Genomic DNA, 25,443 nt, shown 5'->3' on the forward strand with positions numbered 1-25,443 from the left:
CCCACAATTTGTACTGTTCTTCTTCTTCCTCTGTCATTTTCTTCGGCCGAAGCTCCCCTCTACCGAAGATCATAGCCACCACCATTCCGCTATGCCTCCTCCGCCCCTTGTGCAGCCACCCCCATCGCCGCTCCGCTATGCCAATCGTCCATTGTCGCATCATCAACTCACCCAACCGAGGCCAAGCTCGTAATGACCCCACCCGAGCCCCTATAACAGCGTTTTGCGCCACTCGCCCTTAACCTCGCTACCTTGAAGTCGAGACCCACAGCCCTCCTCCGCCCGAGCCTTAGCTACGTCGCTGTTGAGAAAAATCCCTAGACAGTTTTGAAGTTGATAAAACAATCCTAGTACTCTTATGTTTTGAGATAATGTCATGATTTACTTATTTTGCAGATTATCCTTTGGTGCGGGGATGCACGGGATTGAATTTGGCAAAAGGATTTGACTCAAAAGTTGTTTCTGAGAGTCTCAAACGCTAGTTCGAGCTCGGACGTTGAGCAGCAATAGCTCGGACGTTGGAATGATGCTCAAGCTGCGAGAGGAGTATTTCACGAGCAAGAATCAGAACTTCAAGAGGAATACAAATTGAGCTAAATTGATGCATATCAACGGACGCCATCGAGCTGGATTATTCTTGAAGATTCTCGGTGATAGAGATCAATCAAGGATGTGGAACCAAGAAGACAAACAAGGACTTTCCAAATGGAAAAAACCATCTATGGAAACTTGGGATCATAATTGTATGGGCGATTTGATCCAAGCGGGGAAGATTTTCCTTTGGCGATCCCCAACAGCTAAGAGATCTTCTTTTGGCAAACATCTCGTCCAAAAGGGTAGATTTGGAGAGATCTCTTCTGGATGCCTTGCAATGGCTAGATTGGAGGCGGAAGAGTATAAAAGACATCTCGAAGACGAAGGGAAAAGAGATCGGCATTAAGAGGGAAAAGTGTTTATAATTCTTAGATAGAGTGAACTCCATTTTCAATACACTTCTTGATTCATCCATTGTAAGTGTGAGGAGGTGTGTACACGAGTGTTGAGTGTTAGGTGTGAATTCCTACGTGTCAAAGAGATCACTCGATTTGTAACCTCGAGCAGCTTTACGGTGGAATCCAGCCGATTGGCTGTCAGCCGAAAAAGTGGATGTTGGCTTAACCAAAGCCGAACCACTATAATCCCTCCGTGCGGTTTTCCTTATCTCTTATTCTGATCATTCTAAATATTTTGTGATAGCTAAACCGCACACGAACAGCACGTATCGATCCTATTACAAATCCTACATCAACCGAATTGCTTGATCATCTAAGATCTTTGTTTTACACTGTGTGATCTAAATTCCATAATAAAATCATAAAATCACACTTTATCACCTATTCACCCCCCTCTAGGTGAAATCACTAGCCATCAACAATTGGTATCAGAGCTTGGTGCTCGTATTTTGTGAAGTATTTTTACTTCTAAGCTAACGATCTTTATAGCTAGCAATTTCTCTCCCTCTTGGATCGAAGGTGGAAGCAACAACAGGCCACCATACTTTGAAGGAAAAGATTATAGCGACTAGCAGAACAAATTTAAAGCATTTCTCATATGCCGGGATCCTCAAATCTGGGATGTCGTACAAAGAGGAGTAAATCCAACGACAGAGACTACAAGTGCGGGAGATAACACAACAAATGCTCTAACTACAACAGAGATAACCAAGAGAGATGCTCTTGATGCAAAGGCCATTTATTCATTTTACAGTGCATTATCTCCTATTGAATATAGACGTATTGCGGATTGCTCCTCATCAAAAGAAATATGGGATAAGCTTCACGTCACCTATGAAGGAACAGACAGAGTAAAGGAGACAAAAGTCAACTTTCTACTTGGACAATATGAAGCATTCAAAATGAAGCCTGAAGAGACAATGAAAGAGATGTTTGACGGGTTCACCGAAATAGTGAATGGTCTCACATATCACGAGAAACCAGTTTCTAGACCGATGAGAATCAACAAGCTACTCTGTGTTCTTACAAAGGAATGGGACAACGTTAAAACTTCCATTCGAGAGACTCAAAGAATATCTCCGTTGTCAATGGATGAGCTTATTGGGACACTCCAATCCTATGAAGAAGAAAGAATCAATGATGAAAACACAACTAAAGGTAAGAAGTCAATTGCCTTAAAATCTAATGTTGATTCTGACGTTTCAGATTCTCAAGTCAAAGATGATGAAGAGATAACACTCATGGTCAAGAGATTCGGAAGAATGGCTAAACAAGGTAGGAACTTCAAAGACGGAAAGGATCTCGGACGATACAATCGGAGAAGATCATCCGAGACCAAAAATGAAGGTCAAGAAGTTATCCGTTACTAGTGCAAGAAAAGAGGCCACATCAAACCCAATTGCCCTCTATTAAAGAAGAAAGGCAAGGAGGAGGAATCCAAGAAAGCATTGAAAGCATAAACTTGGAGCGATACCGAATGTGAAATTGATAAAGAATACGCAAATATCTGTCTAATGGCGGACTCGGATGATGATCTTGAGGTAACTCATACAAACGTCTCTCCCGAAGTATCTGCGTATATAGATGAGTTGTGTTTAGAATACAAGGCTGCTCTCAAGAGACTTTCTGAATTGAAAAAGGAAGTAGCTATTTTTAAACAAAAGGATATTTCGCAAAAAGATAAAATCAGTTTTCTCGAAAAGAAATTTTGCCAACTAAATGAGAAATCCGATTCTATATCTTGTGAAAATGCGCAATTGAAATCAAGGGTGCAATCTCTTGAAAAGGAAAACGATTTCTTGAAAAAGGAAGGAAATCCTTTTGAGAAGGAAAACGTTTCCCTGAAAAAAGAAAAAGATCTTTTTGAAAAGGAGAACTCCATTTTGAAAAAGGAAGTTTTGGAAATACATAAAAAATTCTCATCCAGTTCAAAAACCTTGCAACATATATTTTCCATACAAGTTCCTTACTATAACAAGTCGGGACTTGATTTTCAAAATGAAAGTGGTGAGAAAAATGATTTTCCAACGGTAAAAGAAAGACTTAAGTAGCGACCTTCTAAATGCACTTACCAAAGTCATTTTAGGAAACAATTTGTAAGATTTGAAGGACAACATCCTTCGGGATGTTCAAATTGTGGTGATCCAAAACATTCCAGGAGCCGATGCTCAAAGATCAATCGACCAACACGTAACATTCTTAGATACGGTTATACGGCTAACCTCAAAGGACCCAAACAAATTTGGATACCAAAGAAAAAGTGAGAATCTTTGATCGTTGCAAGTACCGAACAAAAGGAGAAACAAATGGTACCTTGATAGCGGGTGCTCTAGACATATGACTGGTGACTCATCCATGTTCATTGATTTCGAAAAATTTGATGGAGGAAACGTGTCCTTTGGAGGCAACAGCAAAGGAACGATTATCAACAAAGGAACCGTGAAGATTAGCAATCTACTTATCAAAGATGTTTCATTAGTCAAGGGTTTGAATTTCAATCTTGTTAGTATTAGCCAACTATGCGATATTGGATACGTAGTTTCTTTTGCGGAAAATAAGTACTCATGTACAAGCCAAGACAACAAGTCATCATTCACTGGACAAAGATATGGCAACATGTATCTTCTAGATACATCATCTGAGAATGAGAAATGTCTTCTATCTGTCAAAGACGATCTAGAACTATGGCACGGGAAGCTAGGGCATATAAGCTTCAAACAAATCAACAAGCTTTCCAAAAAGAAGCTGGTGAGAGGACTTCCAAATACCAGATTCGAAAAGACAAAACTTTGCAAAGCATGCACACTTGAAAAGCAAGTAAGAAATTCTTACAAACCCATAAATGAAGTCATCACTACCCATGCTCTGCAGCTGTTGTATATGGATATCTTCGGACCCACTCGAATACAGAGTATTGGAGGAAAAAATTATTGTCTTGTTATTGTGGATGACTATACTAGATTCACTTGGGTATTCTTTCTTACTCACAAGAGGGATGCATTCTCATTCTTTAAAACCTTTTCTAAGAAAGTTCAAAATGAAAAGGGTTATTCAATTACAAGTATCAAAACCGATCACGGAGGAAAATTTGAAAATCACTACTTTGCTGATTTCTATGATCAAAATGGTTTTCAACATAATTTTTCTTCTCCATATACTCCTCAACAAAATGGAGTTGTTTAAAGGAAAAATAGATCTTTGCAAGAAATGGCACGAACCTTTTTAGTTGAAAGCAAAACTCCACCCCATTTCCGGGCTGAAGTTGTTTCAACTGCCTGTTACATTATCAATCGTGTTTTCCTCGGACCATTAATTAAGAAAACTCCCTATGAACTCTACAAGGGAAGGAAACCAAATATTTCATATTTTCATGTGTTTGATTGCAAATGTTATATTCTCAAGAATGCAAGTGATAGGACTAGTAAGTTTGATGAGAGATCGGATGAAGGGGTATTCTTGGGATACTCCACAACTAGTAAGGCTTATCGAGTCTTCTACAAGAATTCTCGGATAGTCGAGGAATCAATGAATGTGAAATTTGAAGAAGAGTGGATTACTTAGACGATGGATTATGAAGAAACAACAAGATCTGAAAATCAGAACTCATCATCTAAGAAGGAAAAACCATCATCTAAAGATGCAGAACGGGATGAAACCTCTCGGAACATGGAAAATACTCTGCAAAGTACATTACCCGAAGATTCAAATGACGAAGATCTCACCGAGACCGAACGTGACAAATCAAATAGGAGCTGGAAATACAGATCTAGTTACCCGGCAAATCAGGTCATTGGAAATATAGATGAAGGAGTTAAAACCGGATCCAAACTCAAGGATACGATAAATGCATTCGCTCTAGTTTCTAAAGTTGAACCCAAAAGAATCGAAGAAGCTCTTAAAGATGAAAGCTGGATCAAAGCCATGCAACAAGAGTTACTACAATTCTGATTAAATGAAGTTTGGGAACTTGTACCCGAACCAAAGAACCATCCCGTTGTTGGAACCAAATGGGTCATCCGGAATAAGTTGGATGACAAAGGAAAAATAATCGGGAACAAAGTAAGGCTAGTTGCAAAAGGATACTCATAAGAAGAAGGGATTGATTATGATGAAACCTATGCACCAAGAGCAAGAATAGAGTCTATCAGATTGCTACTTGCTTACGCTTGCCACCATGATTTCAAGTTGTACCGGATGAATGTTAAAAGCGCATTTCTTAATGGATATATCAAGGAGGAAGTCTATGTCAAACAACCTCCAGGCTTTGAAGATCCAAAGAACTCGGATCATGTGTACAAGTTGAAGAAAGCCCTCTACGGATTGAAGCAAGCACCCCGAACCTGGTATGAAAGGTTAAGTAATTTCCTTATCGAAAAAGGTTTCGAAAAAGGTAAGATTGATACAACTCTATCTATTAGGAGGGAAGGTAAAGATATTTTGCTTATCCAGATATATGTTGATGATATTATATTTGGCTCGTCTAACCAACAACTTTGTGAGAACTTCTCTCGGAACATGCGGAATGAGTTCGAGATGAGCATGATGGGAGAACTCAAATTCTTCCTAGGACTACAAGTAAATCGGATTAATCAGGGCACATTCATACATCAAGAAAAATATACCTTGGAACTAGTGAAGAAGTTTGGTTAAAATAACTGTAAGAAAACAGAATCGCTTATGTCTACCTCATCCAAATTGGATAAGGATGAACAAAGAAAACAGGTTGATCAGAAGTCGTACAGGAGCATGATTGGTTCTTTGTTATATCTTATCGCTTCTCGACCCGATATTATATTTAGTGTATGCATGTGTGCGAGATTTCAATCTGATCCTAAAGAATCTCACATGTCTGCTATCAAAAGAATCATCAAGTGCATAGGAACTAATCCAAACTTGGGATTATGGTATCCTAAAACTTTAGATCTCATATTACATGGCTATTCGGATGCTGATCTTGCGGGTTGTAAGTTAGATAGAAAAAGTACTTCGTGCACATGTTAACTTCTGGGATCAATGCTGGTGTCTTGGTTCTAAAAAAAAATAGAACACCGTAGCTCTATCAACCGTAGAAACCGAGTATGTGGCACTAGAAAGCCGTTGCGCTCGAATTCTATGGATAAAGCAACAATTGAAGGACTTTGGTGTGGAAGCTCACAACGTGGAAATCAAATGTGACAACACAAGTGCTATCAACCTCACAAAGAATCCAGTTTTGCACTCGCGAGCTAAGCATATTGAAATAAAGCATCATTTTATTCGTGATCATGTGCATAACTGTGATGTTAACATTCAATTTGTTGATTCTAAACATCAATTAGCTGACATATTCACTAAGGCACTTGATAAAAATACATTTGAGTACATTAGACAAGAATTGGGTATTACCATGATTCCTATTTAAGCCGAGATCTAGACAAGAGAAATTTCCTCAGAACTTGAAAGTATCATCTGAAGACATGAGAAATTTCCTCGGAACTCGAAAGTATCATCTGAAGACATTCAAGAGCTTCAAAGCTTGAAACCATCATCTGAAGGAACTTAAGATCTCGGAACTTAAAGAATCATCTGAAGACAACATCTTCTGAGCAGATACGACAAAAGATTTGATCGTTCGAAATCTTGGCGCGTAAGTCATTTTTATTTTTGGCAACAAATAAAGTACTCATCAACACTATCTTCCTAAATATTCGGCAACTATTATGTGATTGTGCTGATTGCTCTAATTGTATATTTGATTGCCTTGATTGAAATTAAATTGATTGAGTTAAAATATTCTCAAAATCTTTTCAAAAGAATTTCCCTTTTGAGAAACCACTTCATATACCCTAAACCTTCTCTACTCGTTCACTCTCACAAATCGCACTCTCGGTTCTACGAAATCCAAAAACCCTAAAACTCCCAGAGCTTCACGATTAGAATTACCCAACAACTCTCATTCCTCATGGCACCTAAGAATCCGTCAGCACAAAAATCCTCGGCGGTTGGGCGTCGCCGCTCCGGTCGTCAAGGATCCGGAGGACAGATAGCTTCTGACGTCACTCCAGCCCTCACCACCTTGCCAAGCAAAGCGTAAAAGCGAGCACGAAGATTAATCGCTCATATGGTAGAGATTACACCAAGAGGAGTGATAGAGGAGAAACGCAAGAAGATTCAACAATGACTCTCTTCTACAGTAATCCGAACCCCCGAGGAAAACGCTAGTCCACCTGTTGATAAAAGAATAAGGCTAGCTAGGGGTCCGTTGAATGTCATTAAAGGAATGCGGATTGGTGGTAGGTCCGAAGTTGACATTCTGGATTTTGTTAAATTGAATGGGTTCTTCAATGAGGAAGAAATGCACAAATTCTCCGAGATGCTCACTCAGGCATAAATCACACTAGCTACCGGGGTAGGAACAAAACTTCAAAAGAATAGTTCCTCTAGAAAGGGAAAAGAAAAGGTTGGATAACCTGTAAAGATTGAGCAGGGAAGTGCTTAAAAGGAGGATGTAAAAGAGGAAGAAATTTCTGTGATAAAACATCTAAGGGATGATGATGATGAGCTGATTTATTCCTTCTTCAAGTCTGTACCAATGAAGTTTTTGGCTGGTGAAGAAGAGGCGGACGGGTTGTTCGGATCAAAAGAGCATAAACAGTGCTACAAGGCACTACTTTCTAGAGGCATTATGCCTAACAGCACTGTTGACTCGGACTTCTTTGAAAGGAATGGTCTACAGATCCTTTATCCTCTCACCAACCCGCAACTTCACAACTTCTGCTCCTTATCTACTCCAACTTACATTGAATTAACCGCTTATTTCTACTCGAACTTCACAATGATCGATAGAAATGCAATTCATTTTTCGTACAGGGGGCGTAACATCATTCCGAGTCTTGAAGACCTAGCAGACATTCTTCAGATCGAGCTGTTCAACTTTACAAAAATCCCTGTCTCGGATGAAGATGCCTACAAGGAGCCGTCGGGCAACCCTGTTCTTTCAAGAGCCAACAAGCCACATGTTGAGCATCGCCACTTCCCTCCGAGGACCATTATTCTGCATAAGGTGGTTATCAACCGCCTAAGACCAAAAGGTTCCTCAAAAACAGATGTCTCAAGATATGAGGCAAAGCTTATCCGGGCCATTCTAAATGGAAAACCCTTCTCTCTGCCTCACCTAATTTTTCTACACATGAAGAGAGCGATGAAGAAGAATAAGGGCCAGCTGCCTTATGGATCTCTGATAAGTAGAATTTTTGAGTACCTACGGATAGTGGTACCCCTGGAGCTCAGATCTATAGAGCTTCATCAAGGAAGTGTGGGCGAAACAATGCTCACAAAGATGGGTTATAGGTTTGAGAATGGAAGCTGGCGGGATAGAAAGAAGAAAGTAATCCCCATAGATCTTTCTCGGAAGGAGGCTGCTGTTGAAACTCCACAAAACAAATCTTCGTAACCATCCTCAGAATCCACTCGAAAGAGAAGGATCAAGATGATTGCTCACAAGTCAACCAAACCTAGCAATAAAAGAAGAAAGCTTGCTAAGGTGCTGTTTGACGGAATTGAAAAGGAGTACATCTCAGATAGCTTAGCAATAAATGATACGTAACTAGAAGAGCTTATCCAAACGATCGTTAGATCAACTTATGAGGATGAGACTGCCATTCAACCGGAACAGCGGGAAAAGGAAAAAGAGGACACAGAAGCAGGGGGAGATATAGCAAGAGAAGAAATATCATTTGTCCCGCAACGGGGAATAGAGACAGAGGAGCCACTTCCAAGAGAAGGATCGTCTGAGAGGGAGCAAGCTGAAACAGAAACCAATGCTGTTGAAATAGCAAATCTCCCAAACAGATCTGCTTCATTATCTGAGCACCATGCAAGGACTCAGGGGGAGTCAACAAATATAGGCACTCGGATCGATGAGACAAACAATACCTCGGACCTTCTCGGGAAGATAGCACAAAGGCAACAAGAGATGGATAAAAAATGGTCAGACCTTTGGATCTCTCTGCGCTCAGAAGTTGAAGGCTTGAGCTCAAAGGTAGATGCTGAGGTTGCGAAAATTCATAAAGCTGTCCATGATCATTCGGAATCTCAGCTGGGCTTCTTGGACAACGGGATCCTCACTCTGAAGAAGGATCCGGATTTCAAGCTAAATCAGTTATCCAAGTTTGTCCTAGTTCAACTACCTGCGGACCATGCCTCCACTTCGGTTCAAGCCCCTACATCTTCTCATCCAGACCAAACACCAAAACTTTAAATTGTCTTTACACAATTTCATGTTTGGATCTGTACTCCGAATCTTACTCTGCACTCTGTTCTTCGCTTTTCATCTTATGTGATTGAATGATTCACCTTTTAAATGCTCGCATGTTTGATTTGAATATACCGCATAAGATGATCTGAATAGGCATTGAATTCAGGGGGAGCAACGCTTTGTCACGATCTGACTATGCCGCTCACTCCCTTTTGCTGATGATAAAAAGGGGGAGAATGGTATAATTGTGATGTTGTGATGTGATATGTGCGAAATATGATTCGAAAATTGTATGACTAAATCGTGTGAAATCAATCTATGATATGCGTACGTATTCTGGCAAGAATCCTTCAAATACAGGATTTCGGGTTAAGCATTATCTGTGGAAACATCATCCGAGAAGGAACATCTTCTTCTAAGCTGAGCAGGTAAACAAGTTTCTTTCTCTTAAGAATACATAAGTTTGAAAGCTTTGGCTAATCAAGACAAGCTCCGAACATATGACAGAATGTAATGCTCTGAGGAGTTACAATTATCATATTTGAAACCATTTCACATCTCAATAAGTACATGCACTTAGAATACAAACTTTTCGATTGAGATAGCACAAGTTCCGAGATTGCTCATCATAGCATATAAATGCATTCCTTCTCAGAACTTAATCTTGCTAAAAGTACAAGGAATGAAACTCCAAAATTATTACTTAGCAAGATTATCACTAGAGTAACTTTGCTGAAGTTGCTCATCCTTTTCTAATCTCAATTTTTTCATTACTATAGTGGATCGTTTTGTTATCATCAAAAAGGGGGAGATTGTTGAGAAAAATCCCTAGACAGTTTTGAAGTTGACAAAACAATCCTAGTACTCTTATGTTTTGAGATAATGCCGTGATTTACTTGTTTTACTGATTATCCTTTGGTGCGGGGATGCACGGGATTGAATCTGGCAAAAGGATTTGACTCAAAAATTGTTTCCGAGAGTCTCAAACGCTAGTTCGAGCTCGGACGTTGAGCAGCGATAGCTCGGACGTTGGAATGATGCTCAAGCTCTAAGAGGAGTATTTCACGAGCAAGAATCAGAACTTCAAGAGGAATACAAATTGAGCTAAATTGATGCATATCAACGGACGCCATCGAGCTGGATTATTCTTGAAGATTCTCGGTGATAGAGATCAATCAAGTATGTGGAACTAAGAAGACAAACAAGGACTTTCCAAATGGAAGAAACCATCTATGGAAACCCGGGATCATAATTGTATGAGCGATTTGATCCAAGGAGGGAAGACTTTCCTTTGGCGATCCCCAACGGCTAAGAGATCTTCTTTTGGCAAACATCTCATCCAAAAGGGTAGATTTGGAGAGATCTCTTCCGGATGCCTTGCAATAGCTAGATTGGAGGCGGACGAGTATAAAAGACATCTCGAATAGGAATGGAAAAGAGATCGGCGTTAAGAGGGAAAAGTGTTTATAATTCTTAGATAGAGTGAACTCCATTTTCAATACACTTCTCGATCCATCCATTGTAAGTGTGAGGAGGTGTGCACACGAGTGTTGAGCGTTAGATGTGAATTCTCGCGTGTCAAAGAGATCACCGATTTGTAACATCTGAGCAGCTTTCTAGTGGAATCCAGCCGATTGGCTGTCAACCGAAGAAGTGGACATAGGCCTAACCAAAGCCGAACTACTATAATCCCTCTATGCAGTTTTTCTTATCTCTTACTCTGATCATTCTAAATATTTTGTGATAGCTAAACCGCACACAAACAGCACGTATCGATCCTATTATAAATCCTACATCAATTGAATTGCTTGATCATCCGAGATCTTTGTTTTACGCCGTATGATCTAAATTCCGCAATAAAATCTTAAAATCACACTTTATCACCAATTCACCCCCCTCTAAGTGAAATCACTAGCCATCAACGGTCGCTATCATCGGTCCACCGGCCATTTGTGCCGTCGTCCATCGCCGCACCACCGTGACACAAACCCACGGCCTCTTGGACCCAAGATTTGTGACCTCCGCCCCTTACCGTCGCCTCACCGGGTTTTGCCGTGAGCCGAAGCCACCACTCCAGTCCCCGACCGTCCCGAGCCCAAGAGCTGTAAGCTTCATCTGCGTGCTCTAGCCCTTCGACCCCGTTGCTCGAGCCTAACCCCAATCCCGCCGAGAACCACCTAGCCACCTCCAGTAGAACCCATGGTCATCTGAGCTTCATTGGCCATCGTCCTCAATCCTCCGAGCCGCCGCCCCGTGAGCCCGAGCCCTATGTTCTGTTGCCGACGCCCAAAAATCCGAGACACATTGTTCTTGACCCCTAACGCCAACCCACAATAGCCCCGTCGTCCTTGATGCCGAGCCAAAGCCGGACTCGCAGATCCGAACCATACCATACTCGAACCTATGACGCCTAGCGGACTTGAAACCCAAGCCGACCTATGCCGACCACGAAGACCCGCCGGCCGGACCCGAAGTCCTTATCCGACCCGAACCAAACTCGTTGATTCGACTCAACCCATTGAGCCCGACGTTCGCACCCGTCCGTTGTTGTGGTCGTCATCGATATGCTCGAGTCATCACCAAACGTCGTTAGATTTGTGAGTTAGCCCCTAACTCTCGGTTTAAGTAGCTTAATTACGATCGGTTTAGATAGAAACGTTGCTTAAGCTAAATGATCGTAATTAGTTTAGTTAGTCGATTAGCTAGGTTGTCTGTGACTAACCGATGATTAGAATTGATTGATTGTATTTGATTTATCACGAGCGAGCAATAAGTTAGAGACGAGCGCACGATTGACTATCAATTGGAATTGAATTTGTGACCGAAATCGACCGGTTGTGATCGATTAATTGATTCTTGAACTATTGGATTTGAATGTCGAAATTGATTGTTCATTGCTATGGGGGCTCGATTAGAGATTAATCGCCCCAACTTGCTTGATTTGTCGGTCAATAGAATTGTGCATTCATGTGGCCACGTATGAGATCAAATTGCATGTTTTAGCGTGAAAATGGCCTTGGACCAAATATTTGAGCATGCGTGTAGAAGCATTCGACTAAATTCAAAGAAATGAAATGGCTGGATGTCAAAATGCTTGAGTAGTCACATAATTGGATAATTTCGCCAATCATTATCTTTTGGTTGGTCGGTCCCGGCAATCATTATCTTCTGATTGCGGGATACACATCAATCATTGTCTTCCGGCTGTTCGTTTGCCGGTTGCGGCTTGTGAAAGGCCGAAGCCTTCTTAAGGATTCTTATTAGCTTCGTGCTATGTCGACAATCATTATCTTCCGGTTGGTCCAAATGGGTTACATAGACTATTAGAAGCCATCGCTGAAAGTAAGGGATGATAACCGATCCCGCTAAGAGAGCACCAACCGACTAGTGTACTGGACCTACGGGTCGTTTTTAATAATAAATGGACTACGTGTGGTGTCTTGTACGTGCAAGTGATGAGATGCTTTGCCATTGGATTGGTTGATTGATTGTTATGTCGCATCTACATTGCATTATGTGTGACTTCCGGAGGGTAAGCTTGTATGTGATTGAGATATTTGCCCCGTGATGATGTGATCGTTTGTTAGGATGTCCAAGCGAATCAACGCCTTAGTGGGGCTTAGGCATTGACTTACCGAGATTTATTTCTCACTCGCCTGTCGTTAACCACTTTACAGGTTTTTAACTTTAGAATAGCAGGTTATTGGATCCGAGTGGATGAAGGAGGACAGGGTGGTGTAGCCCCATTTTTGGAGTCGATACGAAGTTAACCCTTACCCGATCCGCATACCTTGTTGTTGGTCATAGAGAGCCGCCCCGAAGTATGGGGTTGTTTACTGTAGTAACTACGTAGGGTTAATGAGTACCTGCTTTTGATATGAATGACTTTTGTTGTTGAGTTGCTAGTTGTGTATCATACTTTTCTATCCCCGCTTGTTGTTTGTTGTCTACGAGATTATCGTTTTCGCATGAGTAATTAAAAGTTTTAAGTTATGGGGCGATGATGTGCCCGGGACGTCATCCTTTGACCTAAGGCATTTAGGTAGGGTAGTCATGTGCCCAAGGATCAGGGCGTGACAATGATCATGAAAACAAATGATTCATTCATTACATTAAATCCCCCGAATGCCAGTGATGGTAAGATTGCATTGTGTATGCATTGCATGGCATTTCACGATAAATCAAGTGAAATACTTGTCGTGAGTCTATTTGACATTATACCGCCAGGAGGTTTATCCAACGGTGCCCTGTGGCACCGGAGGGAAATTCGGGATGCCTTCGATATACTTTAATCGGAGAATGCCTCTACTTACGAGCTTGAGATGCCTGGGAGTGAGATGCTGTGTGAATCTATTCTCGAGGATAGCACACCCGCATGAGGTTCATCCGCGAAGGAGCTAAAGTTGCATTGCATACAAATTCACAAGTTTATGAAAGAAATCTTATACTTGAATCGCTTGACATGCATGTGTTTGGATTCATGAATTGTTGATGTGGTATTTTGATTTCAATACTACTTTCTATTGGGTTAGACGTTTATTCGCGGAGAGATTGAGCTCACCTCTCATGGGATAACTATTTTTCATATTAGCATAGCTAACCAATGATGTTGGTGGCAAGGGGTAACTTACGGATGTTAGTGGTGAAGATGAAGCCATTGAGGGCCGTTAGGTCGGAGTAGTTATCATATTTTGTGATGCTCCAAGAGTCTTTGAACTTTTGTAAAGAATTGGCTAATAATATGATAAAATCAAATATTTGTGCTCTGAGTGTTTTGTTGTTAATGCATGTTAGCTGGTTATGGAAATCATGAAAGGCCATACCCTTTGTATAGGCATGATTGTGCCCGTATGGCCAACTGATTTGATTTAGAGCTTTCGCATGTGCCATTGATATAACAAAAGATTAAAGTAGAGAACGTAAGCCTTAGTCGTAGGCGGTTTGGTATGGGACATTCCGCCGGCCTCATGTGGATTGAGGACGCGACAGTGACAAACCGCCTAGGTCACCACAATTTTAATCTTCGTTAATTCACCACCTGTGGGTATATGAAAAAACTTAGATTAGATAATCCTCAACCATATGCTATACATGTATCTCTCCATACAACAATGCACAATTATCTCCTTTGGAAGTATAATAATGCATTAGAATAGAATACATCCCACTATAATATGAGATCGGAATTTCTCAAACTCAACCGAGTGTGCCACTTTAGTAGTCATAATCTGATTGAATTTTTAAAACTAGGATATAAACTTTATATTTCACAAAATTACATGACATGCTAACTTTCATTGATCCAATTAACAATACATGTTGAATAATATGCACGTAATTTTAGAATTGAAAATAGGAGCAATTATTCACAAAATTACATGATATGCTAACTTACATTGATCCAATTAACAATGCATGTTAAATTATATGCATGTAGTTGATAAAATATACATTGTGCAATCTGTATGTGGTACTTACATGTGAGCTTGCACCCGTATTTCGAAAATCATACAGAAATACATAGAAAAAATACAAAAATACCCCAAACAATATATATTTAGGTTCTATAGATATTTTCCATTCATGAAAGCATCAAACATGTAAAATAAATATACCACATGGTATAACAGAAGCATAGGAGCATGGCGGTACTTGAAACTCCCTAATCGGACCAACCACGCACCACTAAAGTCCTTAGCATGTGAGGCCCACGCGCGAACACGTGCAATGCATGGACAAGTGCAACGCATGTGTTCCAGCCACCAATGGTTTACGTAATTGGTCCAACTGATTTTTCCGGTCCAATCATTACCCCCTCGCTCGACCAATTGAACCGAGTTACCAAAGGGCTTGAGTCAAACGATCAATGGAGTCGGGTTGGGTCTAACCCCAGGTTGGTATGACATCTGCTAACGTCATCCTACACGTGCCTTGTAGGTGCAAGTCAAGTCTCATGCGTGGGTCTCTCTCTGGTGTGTGGCTGCCACGCGCCCGATAGCCAACGGCACGTTCGACTCCCTCCGATGGTGATCTTTACATGGTTTTACTTGTCTCGTCGAGTACTTTCTAAATATGTGATCAAATTTCACTTTTACCGAAAATAAAAATTTAAAAAATAGCTAAAACTTGATTTCGTGACATAAATTATGGTGACTTTGATACCACATGTAAGTTGCAATTATTAACTCAAGCAGTGCCCTAAGATCTCCATAATCAAATACACATATCACAATTATCAAGTAAGAGGAATTTATATACTTTATTTAGAATCCATCGTTCTTGATGAGAAATAGCAATGATCCAATGCTCAAAAGCTTTTCCTCTATAACCCCCTTGATGCACCGACTTCAATGAGAGTACCCTCACATATCGTGTTCTATGGCAACTCTTCATGTGAGGTTATGGGAGCATTCAAGTTTAGAGGAGGGATTTGAGCTCTATTTATAGAGTTTGTAACATACCTCTCATTATGGATAAGGTTTAACTCGGTCCACATTATCCAACCCCATAACAAACTAATTAAGACATTTTACCTTCAAGAAATCTTACTCTTTACTTTATTAGACCAATTAACAATAACTATATTAATTAAGTTAGCCCACAATAAAGAAAACTCTTACAGCTGAGAGAGGAGGAGATTGGCTTGCTAATACTCCACGATTCCATTGGACTACTTAGGAATCGGATTGAATCGGTCGGTCCGATATGGTTTCAAGATCGGGTGGTTTGATTCTCGGTTCCTAGGTGAGATAGGATTGGACCGGGAACCGATAATCCCAATTTATATATGACTTTATTATGTCTTTGCTAGAAATCAAACATGGATATAATAAACTTTATCATATTCTAACTTTAAACTTGACTACCAAATGTAGCCTAACTTCTTATCTCACGATATTTTCTTTATAATAACGAAAAATAGGTAGCAGCTCTTGTTGGTCAAATTTTGGGCATGATATTTTGGAACTACATAAGTTATGTCTACTAAACCAGTTTACAAACTTAATTTACCAAATAATGTGACTATTAAATAAAATATGATTTGATTTTCCCTACATCATTAGCCCTTTATTGGAAAAAAAAACTCGAACACGACTTTTAAATTGCCGAATTATCTGATAAAAAACATATCTCTTGCAATCTTCCAAAGAGAATGGGGAATATCAAGGTTTTGATTTTCATATGTCGTTTGATTCATTGGCTACAATGAGAGTACCCTCACGTATCGTGTTTTATGGCAACTCTTCATGTGAGGTTACGCGAGCATTCTAGTTTAGAGGAGAGATTTTGGCTCTATTTATAGAGTTTGCAACACACCTCTCATTATGGATAAAGTTTAACTCAGTCCACATTATCCAACCCCATAATGAACTAATTAAGACATTTCATCTTCAAGAAATCTTGTCTCTTTACTTTATTAGACCAATTAATAATTACTATATTAAGTAAGTTAACCCACAATAAAGAAAACTCTTACAAGTGAGAGAGGAGGAGATTGGTTTGCTAATACTCCACGATTCCGTTGGATCGCTCAGAAACCGAATCGAATCAATCGGTTCGATATGGTTCCAAGATTAGGTGGTTTGATTCTCGGTTCCTAGGTAAGATAGGATTGGATCGGGAACCGATAATCCCAATTTATGTCCGACTTTAGTATGTCTTGGGCAGAAATCAAACATGGATATCGTAAACTTTATCATATTCTAACTTTTATCTTGACTACTAAATGTCGCCTAACTTCTTATCTCACGATATTTTCTTTATAATAAGGAAAAAATAGGTAGCGGCTACTGTTGGTCAAATTTTGGGCATGATATTTTGGAACTACATAAGTTATGCCTACTAAACCAGTTTACAAAATTAATTTACCACATAATGTGACTATTAAATAAAATATGATTTGATTTTCCCTACATCATTAGCCCTTTATTGGAAAAAAAAAACTCAAACACGACTTTTAAATTGCCGAATTATCTGATAAAAAACATATCTCTTGCAATCTTCCAAAAAGAATGGGGAATATCAAGGTTTTGATTTTCATAAGTCGTTTGATACATTTATTATCTTATAATTTGATCAAATCTTCCCTTATGAACTGATTTTTAGTATTTTAGAATCTAGAAAGTTTTCTTAGATATTTAAGTAATTAAATTCTAGACAGTATTTTGAACGATTTTATTTACTTTATTGAACAGTTTTTTTTTTAACTATTTTTATGAGGATCTTTAGGATTTTTGGGCTATATATGCTTTTGTCAGTTTTCTTTGTAATGAGTTTATCCTTTGAATTAAAACAAAATTAAAGGCATGCTTGTTTCATGAAAAACTAAAGATTTGAAAAAAATCTTTTTTAGACAAATGATTATTTATATCGCTTACAAAAATAATTGAACGAAAAATATTTTCGTCATCCATGAACGAATGAAGTTCGGGAGGTCTATAAAACAGCGATTTGAATGCATACCACCGACCCGATTGGGAGGTCCACTATACGTAGTGTGGTCCAAGGTGCATAGCTTTCTTTGTCTAGCGCACCTCTCTCCAAATTTGGGAGGACATTTGGAGTGTCATAACTTATTTTGGGGCTTACTTGAGTGTCATAAATTTTTTTTTACTCACTTAAATAGTACAACTTTTAAAAATCGATCACTTGATTGCCATCAACGATTTGCCTAGCCGAAAATCCGATGTGGATGTCGAAAAATTTGACATGGCATCGCTCGAACATTTTTTAAAATTTTTTAATGTTTTCTAGAATTTTTTGATATTATTTTTTAATTTTGAATTTTTTTCCTTTTGTCCTTTTCTTTGTATTTTTTTTCCATTGGCAGGCGACGGTCACCTTCGCTACGAACTCGAACACGACTTTAAAATTGCCGAATTACTCGATAAAAAAAATATCTCTTGCAATCTTCCAAAAGCAATGGGGAATATCAAGATTTTGATTTTCATATGTCGTTTGATGCATTTTTTAATATTATTTTTTAATTTTGATTTTTTTTTCTTTTGTTCTTTTCTTTGTATTTTTTTTTTCCATCGGCGGGCGAGAGTCACCTTCGCTACGAAAACTTCGCCCGGCCAACTAACCGGCCATGAGTAAGGCGTGAAGTCCCTTGTTAGACCCGGGCAAGAGCCCGCCGACCTCGGGCAAGGTGGCCCTCGCTTGCCGTCGAGGTCGTCTCCCTCTCTCGAACCTTATTCCACCCACATACTACGAGAACTGTCCTATCGAAGTGAGGCCATTCCAGTCATTCGAAGATGGAAACCCACGGCCATCGACAGATTTACGCCTCTGACCGGATGGGTCCAGGTCCGAACAATCTTATGGGCGAAAAGTCTTCTTCAACCTCTTGCCCTCTCTTGCTCGCTACTTAGATCTTTGCACAATTCGGTGAGCTTAGGACGGAGGAGCCACCGGTGGCGCGAATGTTTTAGCTATCTCCATCGTCTTGCGATTCATGTTCACGTGCCCGTGTTGGCCCGATGGCTAGTGACGATCACCTCGCCCAAGGCCGGCGAGGCCGCAGAGGGCCTCGTCCAGATCCGCCGAGGGACTTCGCGCCCTCGCCTACGGTCGACGAGGCCACGTCCGCCTTCGCCTAGGGCCGACACGTTCCCATCGACCGAGGGGCGAGGCTCGCCTCGCCCTTGAACGAGAGTTTCGTGGCCAGAGAAGGTCGCCGGTGACCCTCACCGGCCAAGGGGGGAAAAAAAAAAAAAGAAACATAGTAAAACAAAAATGGAATTTCCGGACAAATAAAATAACAATAAAAAAATCCACATGTAATTGAAAATAAGTAAAGTAATACTAAAAATTTCACGTTGGTGTACTCAAGTAATCAATTTTACTTCGATGTGGTATTCAATTGAGCAAAAAAAGATTTACTCCAGCCGTCCTTCTCCCCCTAATTTGAATATCCAGCAATTGAGCCAAATACAGATGACCAAACGACAACGGTACTTTGATTATATATAGTTCAGTAACGCTCTTATGCTCAAGTGGCTATTATACAATCTCTTTCTTTCTTTCTTTTTTGGTTCCCAATCGCTACACTAAACATGATCTAACTAGGAAATCGACTAATACTTCCTGGACTCGCTCCCGATCTTAGGCAGATCCTAGCGTTAACGAACAATAATCAAACTAGAGGGCAACTCGGGCAGGCTCTCAAGTTTGTCGCAACTGGAGATGTCGAGCTTCTGGAGACGAGAAAGGAGGGACAGACATGCAGGTAGGGCGCAAATCTGAGTGTCGGACAGGTTCAGGACTGCCAAGGATGACAATCCACGAATCTCATCAGGGACCATCCCTTCTAAACGCCAGCACAAGGAGAAATCTATCTCTTCCAGCTTCTCCAGATTCAGTACAGCTCTGGGGAACTCCTGTATGAAAGTACGCCTCATCCGAAGCACTTTCATATCTTCCAAATCCTTGACTGACGTTGGTAACTTATTAATTGCAGTGTTCGATAAGTCCAGGACTTGCAGTGACGAGAGCTTCCCTATTCCATCTGGAAGGTCGATTAGCCTCTTGCAGTTCTTCAGAGACAGTGTTTTCAGTTGTTCCAGCGATCCAATGGACTCCCAGAGGGTAGCGATATTACTGCCGTCTAGAGTGAGCTTTGTGAGAGACTTCAAGCACGTGATCGAATCGGATATTTCAGTCAGGTTTTTACAGTCACGAGCACTGAGAATTTGGAGCTCCCCCATGGAATCTTGTTGGAAATCAATTCGAGTGATGGCGGTTCCATCGATCACCAGCTCTTTCAAGCATTTCATGGGACCTAAATCTGGCAACTTGTAGAGGCGACTGCACTGCTTCATATGCAAAGATACCAACTTCTCCAGATTACCAAATGATGGATGGATAGATGACAAATTAGAGCAATCTTCCAGAATTAGTCTTTCCAGCTCCATTGAAGCAGGAAATTCTGGAGTGGCAGTCAATTGGACACAACCAGTTAGTTTCAAAACTTTCAGTTTCCTAGCCTGCAAGACAAAATAGGACATGATAGTAAATATTTAGTCCCTGAGAAATACAATTCATCGAAAGAACAAATGTCTGAAGCTAGTAAATTCATTCCATACCTTCTCAAGCAGCTTCCAACCGCTCCAGCCTTTGTTGACCCGCCTCCACGACAAATCAAGAACCACCAAATTTTGCAAACCCAGATTTAGCGTTTGAAAGTCAATATTCTTAGGGCACCCTGGCCAATCAAGCCACATTAAGCTGGAAAGACGATCCCCAAAGTTTCCCTGAATATCAATCCGATCAAGATTGAGGAAGCTCAAGTTCTCTAAACCATCAAATTGATCACAATCAAAACTGGTATGCCCTTTGGATCCATCACCAAACTCGAGCCCGAAGGGTTCAACTTCCCCAGTACCCTATCAGCCAAGCAAAACGAAATTAACTTAAAAAGATTGAGCTGTCTTTTAGCATCACACATGATGAATTAATGAACGAAAGGAACCAATAACAGTATCAGCCAGCATCTATAGAAGAAAAGATGTGGCGCAGTGATTGCAGAAGTTACCTTCCTTCTTTTTAGCACACGCGGTGCTTCTTCGTGGTCCCACAGCCTACCGCGCTTGAAAGGTTTATCTCGGTTTTGATTCCTGAAAAGTTCCCGGCCAAAATTCTTCAGGATTTCATGCATGCCTAGTTCATTATCCTCTCCGATTTCTACCAAAGAAGCAGCATTAAGAGCTAGAATCGATTTAGAAGGAAAGCAGTTACAGTCATCCCACATGTAATAGGGGATTCTATTGTCCTCTCCGATGAAGAAGCATGCTATATCAAGGAATATCTGTCGCTCTTCATCATTTAGGTTGCTATAGCTCTTCGCCAAGGCTGCTATGACTTTGTCATCAGGAGCAATTTCCAATGCATCCAATGTTTCCCTCCAAGCTTCCTCCGAGTCTACAAGGTAAAGAGATGAACCTACCACCTCGAGCGCTAAGGGAAGCCTGCCGGTAGCAGCAACAATATTTCTCGACAGATTCTTGAATTTCTGAGGGGGAGAATCCACTCCAAAAGCATGCCTACAGAATAATGTCAGGGCTTCATCTTTTTCCATCACTTCAAGGACAAAAGTTTCCGCACCATCAATGTTCTCAAGGACATCCTTTCTTTGGGATGTCACAATGACCCTGCTCCCCGGACCAAGCCAATCAAGCTTTCCAACTAATTTGCTGAGCTGTTCATGATCTTTCACATCGTCAAGGAGGAGGAGGATCTTCATTCTTTTAAACCTGTCCTGAATAAAGATCAGAGCTTCGTCAGAACAATTGAACTTGGGGGCATTTCCATCACCAAGGTCGGAAATTAGTTTCTTCTGCACAGACAGGATGTTGCCACGTTCGATTTCGGCTTGGATCTTCCCAAAAGAGCTACAACCATCACACAGATGACGAAGTTGATTATAAACATATTTCGCCAGGACAGTCTTACCCACCCCGGCGATGCCAGATATTCCCAACACCTTTTCACATGTGTCCCCTATTTTAACTGCTTGCCCATTGCAGTATTCAACGTCCATCATGTTCATTATGCATTTCACACGAGCATCGACTCCAACTAACTGTTTTAGGTCCTCCTTGTTCAGCTTCTGCTTAACTTCATGGACTATTTCCTCCATGAGATTGACATGGTCCCTGCCAAATGTAAATGGAATAAAAAGGACAGGGAAGAGAAGGAATCAAAGCGTTATATAATTGGAAAGGATTCAAATCTAGGTAATCTCAACGCAAAGTAGGAAAGATACATGAGAAAAGTAATTTCAGACCAGAGCGTGTCATGGAAAATTACCCTTCATTGTTTTCATGGAGATGGTATGCTTTCGTTTTTCCGATTCGACAGAGAGCAGACTTCCAGGAGCGAATGACTATGGCATCGACGCCGGAATCATTGTGTCCACAGAAGGACCTTGCGAAAGGGCCCTTGCAGCGGCGTGCATCCGACGGGTCGACATAGTAGAAGATAGGGATAATGGTGTGACTCTCACTATCCTTCCGTTTCAACATCTGCTCCAATTCCATGAGGCAGCTCTTGCTGGACGCGTAGTCCTCAGAGACGACGACTATGGATATGATGGACTGGTTGATCGCGGCAATCAGCTCATCGTTGATATCATTGCCTTTCGGCAGGTCTTTCTCGTCTAAAAAGACGTCAATGCCAGCTTTAGTCAACATCATGTGCAGGAATTTCGCAAAGTGTCTGCGTGTGTCCGGTCCTCTGAAACTCAGGAAAACTTCGGGAGGTGGTCGTCTAGACATAGATGAGGAATGACTGGTGACGTGACTATTGTCCATTTTTAGTCCACTATCAGGAAATATCTGCCGTTCATTCTTATCTAGGTTGGTATGGCTCTTCTCCGAGGCTGCTTGGACTCTCTTATGAGGAGCTGCTTCCAATGCAGTCAATGTTTCCCTCCACGCTTTCTTTGATTTTACAAGAAACAGAGATGAACCTATCGCCTCGAGCGCTGAAGGAAGCCCGGCAGTAGCAGCAACGATATCTGAGGACAGTTTCTCGAATTCCTCAAGGGGAGAATCCGTTCCAAAAGCATGCCTACAGAACAATTTCAGAGCTTCATCCTGTTTCATCGGTTCAAGGACAAAACTTCCCGCACTATCGATGTTTCTAAGGACGTCTTGCGTTTGGGATGTTAGAATGACCCTGCTCCCGGGCCCAAGCCAATCCAGCTCTCCTACTAATTCACTGAGCTGTTCATGGTCATATACATCGTCAAGGAGAACAAGGACCTTCCTGGTGCAAAAGTTCTTCCGAATATGCAACAGAGCTTCCTCAGAAGAATCAAACTGTTTGGCATTTCCTTCATCAAGGTCGGAAATTAGCTTGTTCTGTACAGACACGATGCCGTGATGTTTAATTTTGGCTTGGATCTCCCCAAGAAAGCTGCAGGCATCGAACAGATGATAAAGTTGATTATAAACACATTTGGCCAGAACTGTCTTACCCACCCCGGGGATGCCATTTATTCCTAACACTTTTTCACGTGTGTCCCCAATTTGAACCGCCAGCCCATTGCGAACGGCAACGTTCAGCTTTGCCATTATGCCTTGCACATGAGAGTCAACTCTGACTAATTGTTTCGTCACAATTAGGTCCTGCTTCTTCAGCTTCTGCTGAACTTGGTCAACAATTCGCTTTGCGATTTCGCCAGGAGACCTGCCAAATGTATATGCAATAAGAAGGACATGGAAGAGGAGGATTGAAAGCGGAAGAATGCCCATTTGTGCATGATGCTGCCGCTGGTCATTGTTATAGTAACGAATGTGTCATTGGATGTCTTAAACCTAGTTAATTTTAACGCAAAAGCAGGCAAGATACATGAGAAAAGTAATCTCAGGCCAGAGCGGGTCACGAAAATTACACTTCACTTTTTTCGTGGAGATGGTGTCCCTCCAACTCGCCGATCCGACGGAGGGCAGACTTCCAGGAATCAATGACACTGTCGCTGACGCCGCGCTCCTTGTGCTCCACAAAGGAGCTCGCGAAAGGGCCGTTGCAGTCGCGTACATCTGACGGGTCGACATAGTAGAAGATGGGGATGATGATGCGATTCCTATTGTCCATGCCCTTCACCATTTGCCCTAATTCAGTGAGACAGTTCCTGCTGGACGCGTACTCCTCGGAGATGATGGGTATTGATATCTTGCACTCCTCTATCACCTGGATCGGCTGTTGGTAGTTTTCTTTGCCTCTCTCCAGCTCTTCCTCATCCCTAAAGACGCGAATCCCAGTATCACTCAACATGGTGTACAGAAAATCCGCGAAGCCCCTCCGCATCTCCGGCCCTCTGAAACTCAGGAACACTTCGTGGGGTGGCTGTCTGGACATTGATGAGGAACGATCGGTAACGTCACTAAAGTCCATAGCTTGTTTGTGCACCGGAACTTTGATAAAACGGACGAAGGAGATCCCCAGTGGTTGGGCGGACAGAGTAGCGTTTGGTTTTTGGTGAGCAAATCGACTTTTGACTGGTCGGTGGATAGTGGACTTGATGATCTTCTCTTTCGGTCGGTTCTGCTCTGTCCCAGGATTAGTTGTTGGAACATCTTTTAGCAGGAGGGATAACACAATACTAACAAATAAACCCATCAAAAGAGTCCTTGGGCCATCCAAGATCAAATTGTAGAGTGCAGATGGCTATTGTCCCAGGAAGCCAATCAAGGCACTGATTGGATGGCCTAAGCTCATCGTCTTAAGATTCTATCTTCGAATTGGGTTTCCGCAACCCCCCCCCTCTCTCTCTCTCCCCCCGCCGCGGGCCCGGAGCCCCTTTGGAATATTTTGTGTTCAAAAATTTATTTGTCTTTATCTCGCAATTTGCGTTTTTATGAATGAATGAAAGTCTCTTTTTCGACCAAAAAAAAAACAAAAACCATCAAAAGAGTGGATCGAATCGAGCATGTATCGAGTCATAAATTCCGATCCAAATAGACACATTTAACCCGTTTTATGACCTATCTATTGCAATGCGAATCTAGACGTGGCAAAATAGGCCTAAAACAATATTTAATAGTATGGTGGGTTGTATTTAGATTTAAAAACAAGCTTAAATGGGTCTTAAATTGGTCACTTAACGACTTAATGGTTCTTAAATGGATTTTAAATACGCCATACATGGGTTACCTAACTATCTTGAATGAGTGATAAACAAGTTTTTTTATTCTCATCGTCGAGTCAAGCTCTAACGTTTATCTTTATCCCAGCCACTCTGCCGTCGAGTCAAACTCCACTATAGCGTCGAAGCGTATTCGGGCTTTTTCGTCGAGTCAAACTCTGTATGCGTTGGTCCGTTTGTAAGAATTGTACCCTCTCAACCTTTTCGTCGAGTCAAACTCTGTATGTGTTGGTCCGTTTGTAAGAATTGTACACTCTCAACCTTTCCGTCGAGTCAAACTCCGATTTCGGTTTACGTTTGTATAATTTTCTTGAAGTTTCTACGTGTTTATTTCTTGATTTTTTGATCACTCTTGTCTAGAAATCACCACAAGACTCTTTTTCTATATTTAAAAGTCAAAGAACTAATTTCGGTAAAAGATATTTCGTCATAGAGAAATTTCGCGAAATAGATTCATATGGAAAAAATTTCACGATGATTATTGTGTTGGTTACGGAAATCGTGTTGCAATCAAGATCGCCACGGCTAATCATTCGATAAACCCGATCCGTCGAAGTTGGTGA

At 41.1% G+C, this 25,443-nt stretch overlaps 2 protein-coding genes across 2 annotated transcripts in view; both read right to left on the reverse strand.

Annotated features, from left to right (window-relative positions):
- Nucleotides 1-20,011: 20,011 nt before the first annotated feature.
- LOC125314123 (disease resistance protein L6-like) lies at nt 20,012-24,184 on the reverse strand. Its single transcript, XM_048275600.1, has 6 exons — nt 23,627-24,184; nt 22,559-23,421; nt 20,765-21,030; nt 20,316-20,615; nt 20,064-20,216; nt 20,012-20,017 (listed from the first exon to the last, which is right to left on the reverse strand). The coding sequence occupies exons 1-6, from the start codon at nt 24,127-24,129 to the stop codon at nt 20,012-20,014; spliced, it is 2,091 nt and encodes a 696-aa protein (XP_048131557.1). The 5' UTR covers nt 24,130-24,184.
- LOC115731629 (disease resistance protein Roq1-like) overlaps nt 22,509-25,443 on the reverse strand; it is a 105,765-nt gene continuing 102,830 nt past the window's right edge. Inside the window, exon 6 of the mRNA XM_048275826.1 lies at nt 22,509-22,595. The gene's annotated coding sequence lies outside the window, so the exon portion shown is untranslated. The remainder of the gene's footprint in view (nt 22,596-25,443) is intronic.

Source organism: Rhodamnia argentea, chromosome 3 (genome assembly GCF_020921035.1).
Source record: "Rhodamnia argentea isolate NSW1041297 chromosome 3, ASM2092103v1, whole genome shotgun sequence".
Classification (NCBI taxonomy): Eukaryota; Viridiplantae; Streptophyta; class Magnoliopsida; order Myrtales; family Myrtaceae; genus Rhodamnia; species Rhodamnia argentea.

What these genes read in the sequence shown, in the direction of transcription:
- LOC125314123 (XM_048275600.1), bottom strand. Translation starts at nt 24,129, where the DNA reads ATGGACTTTAGTGACGTTACCGATCGTTCCTCATCAATGTCCAGACAG. An exon ending in GTGTGCTAAAAAGAAGGAAG is followed by an intron (nt 20,616 to 20,764) that starts GTAACTTCTGCA and finishes CTTGGCTGATAG; the next exon opens with GGTACTGGGGAAGTTGAACC. An exon ending in GTTGGAAGCTGCTTGAGAAG is followed by an intron (nt 20,217 to 20,315) that starts GTATGGAATGAA and finishes TTTGTCTTGCAG; the next exon opens with GCTAGGAAACTGAAAGTTTT.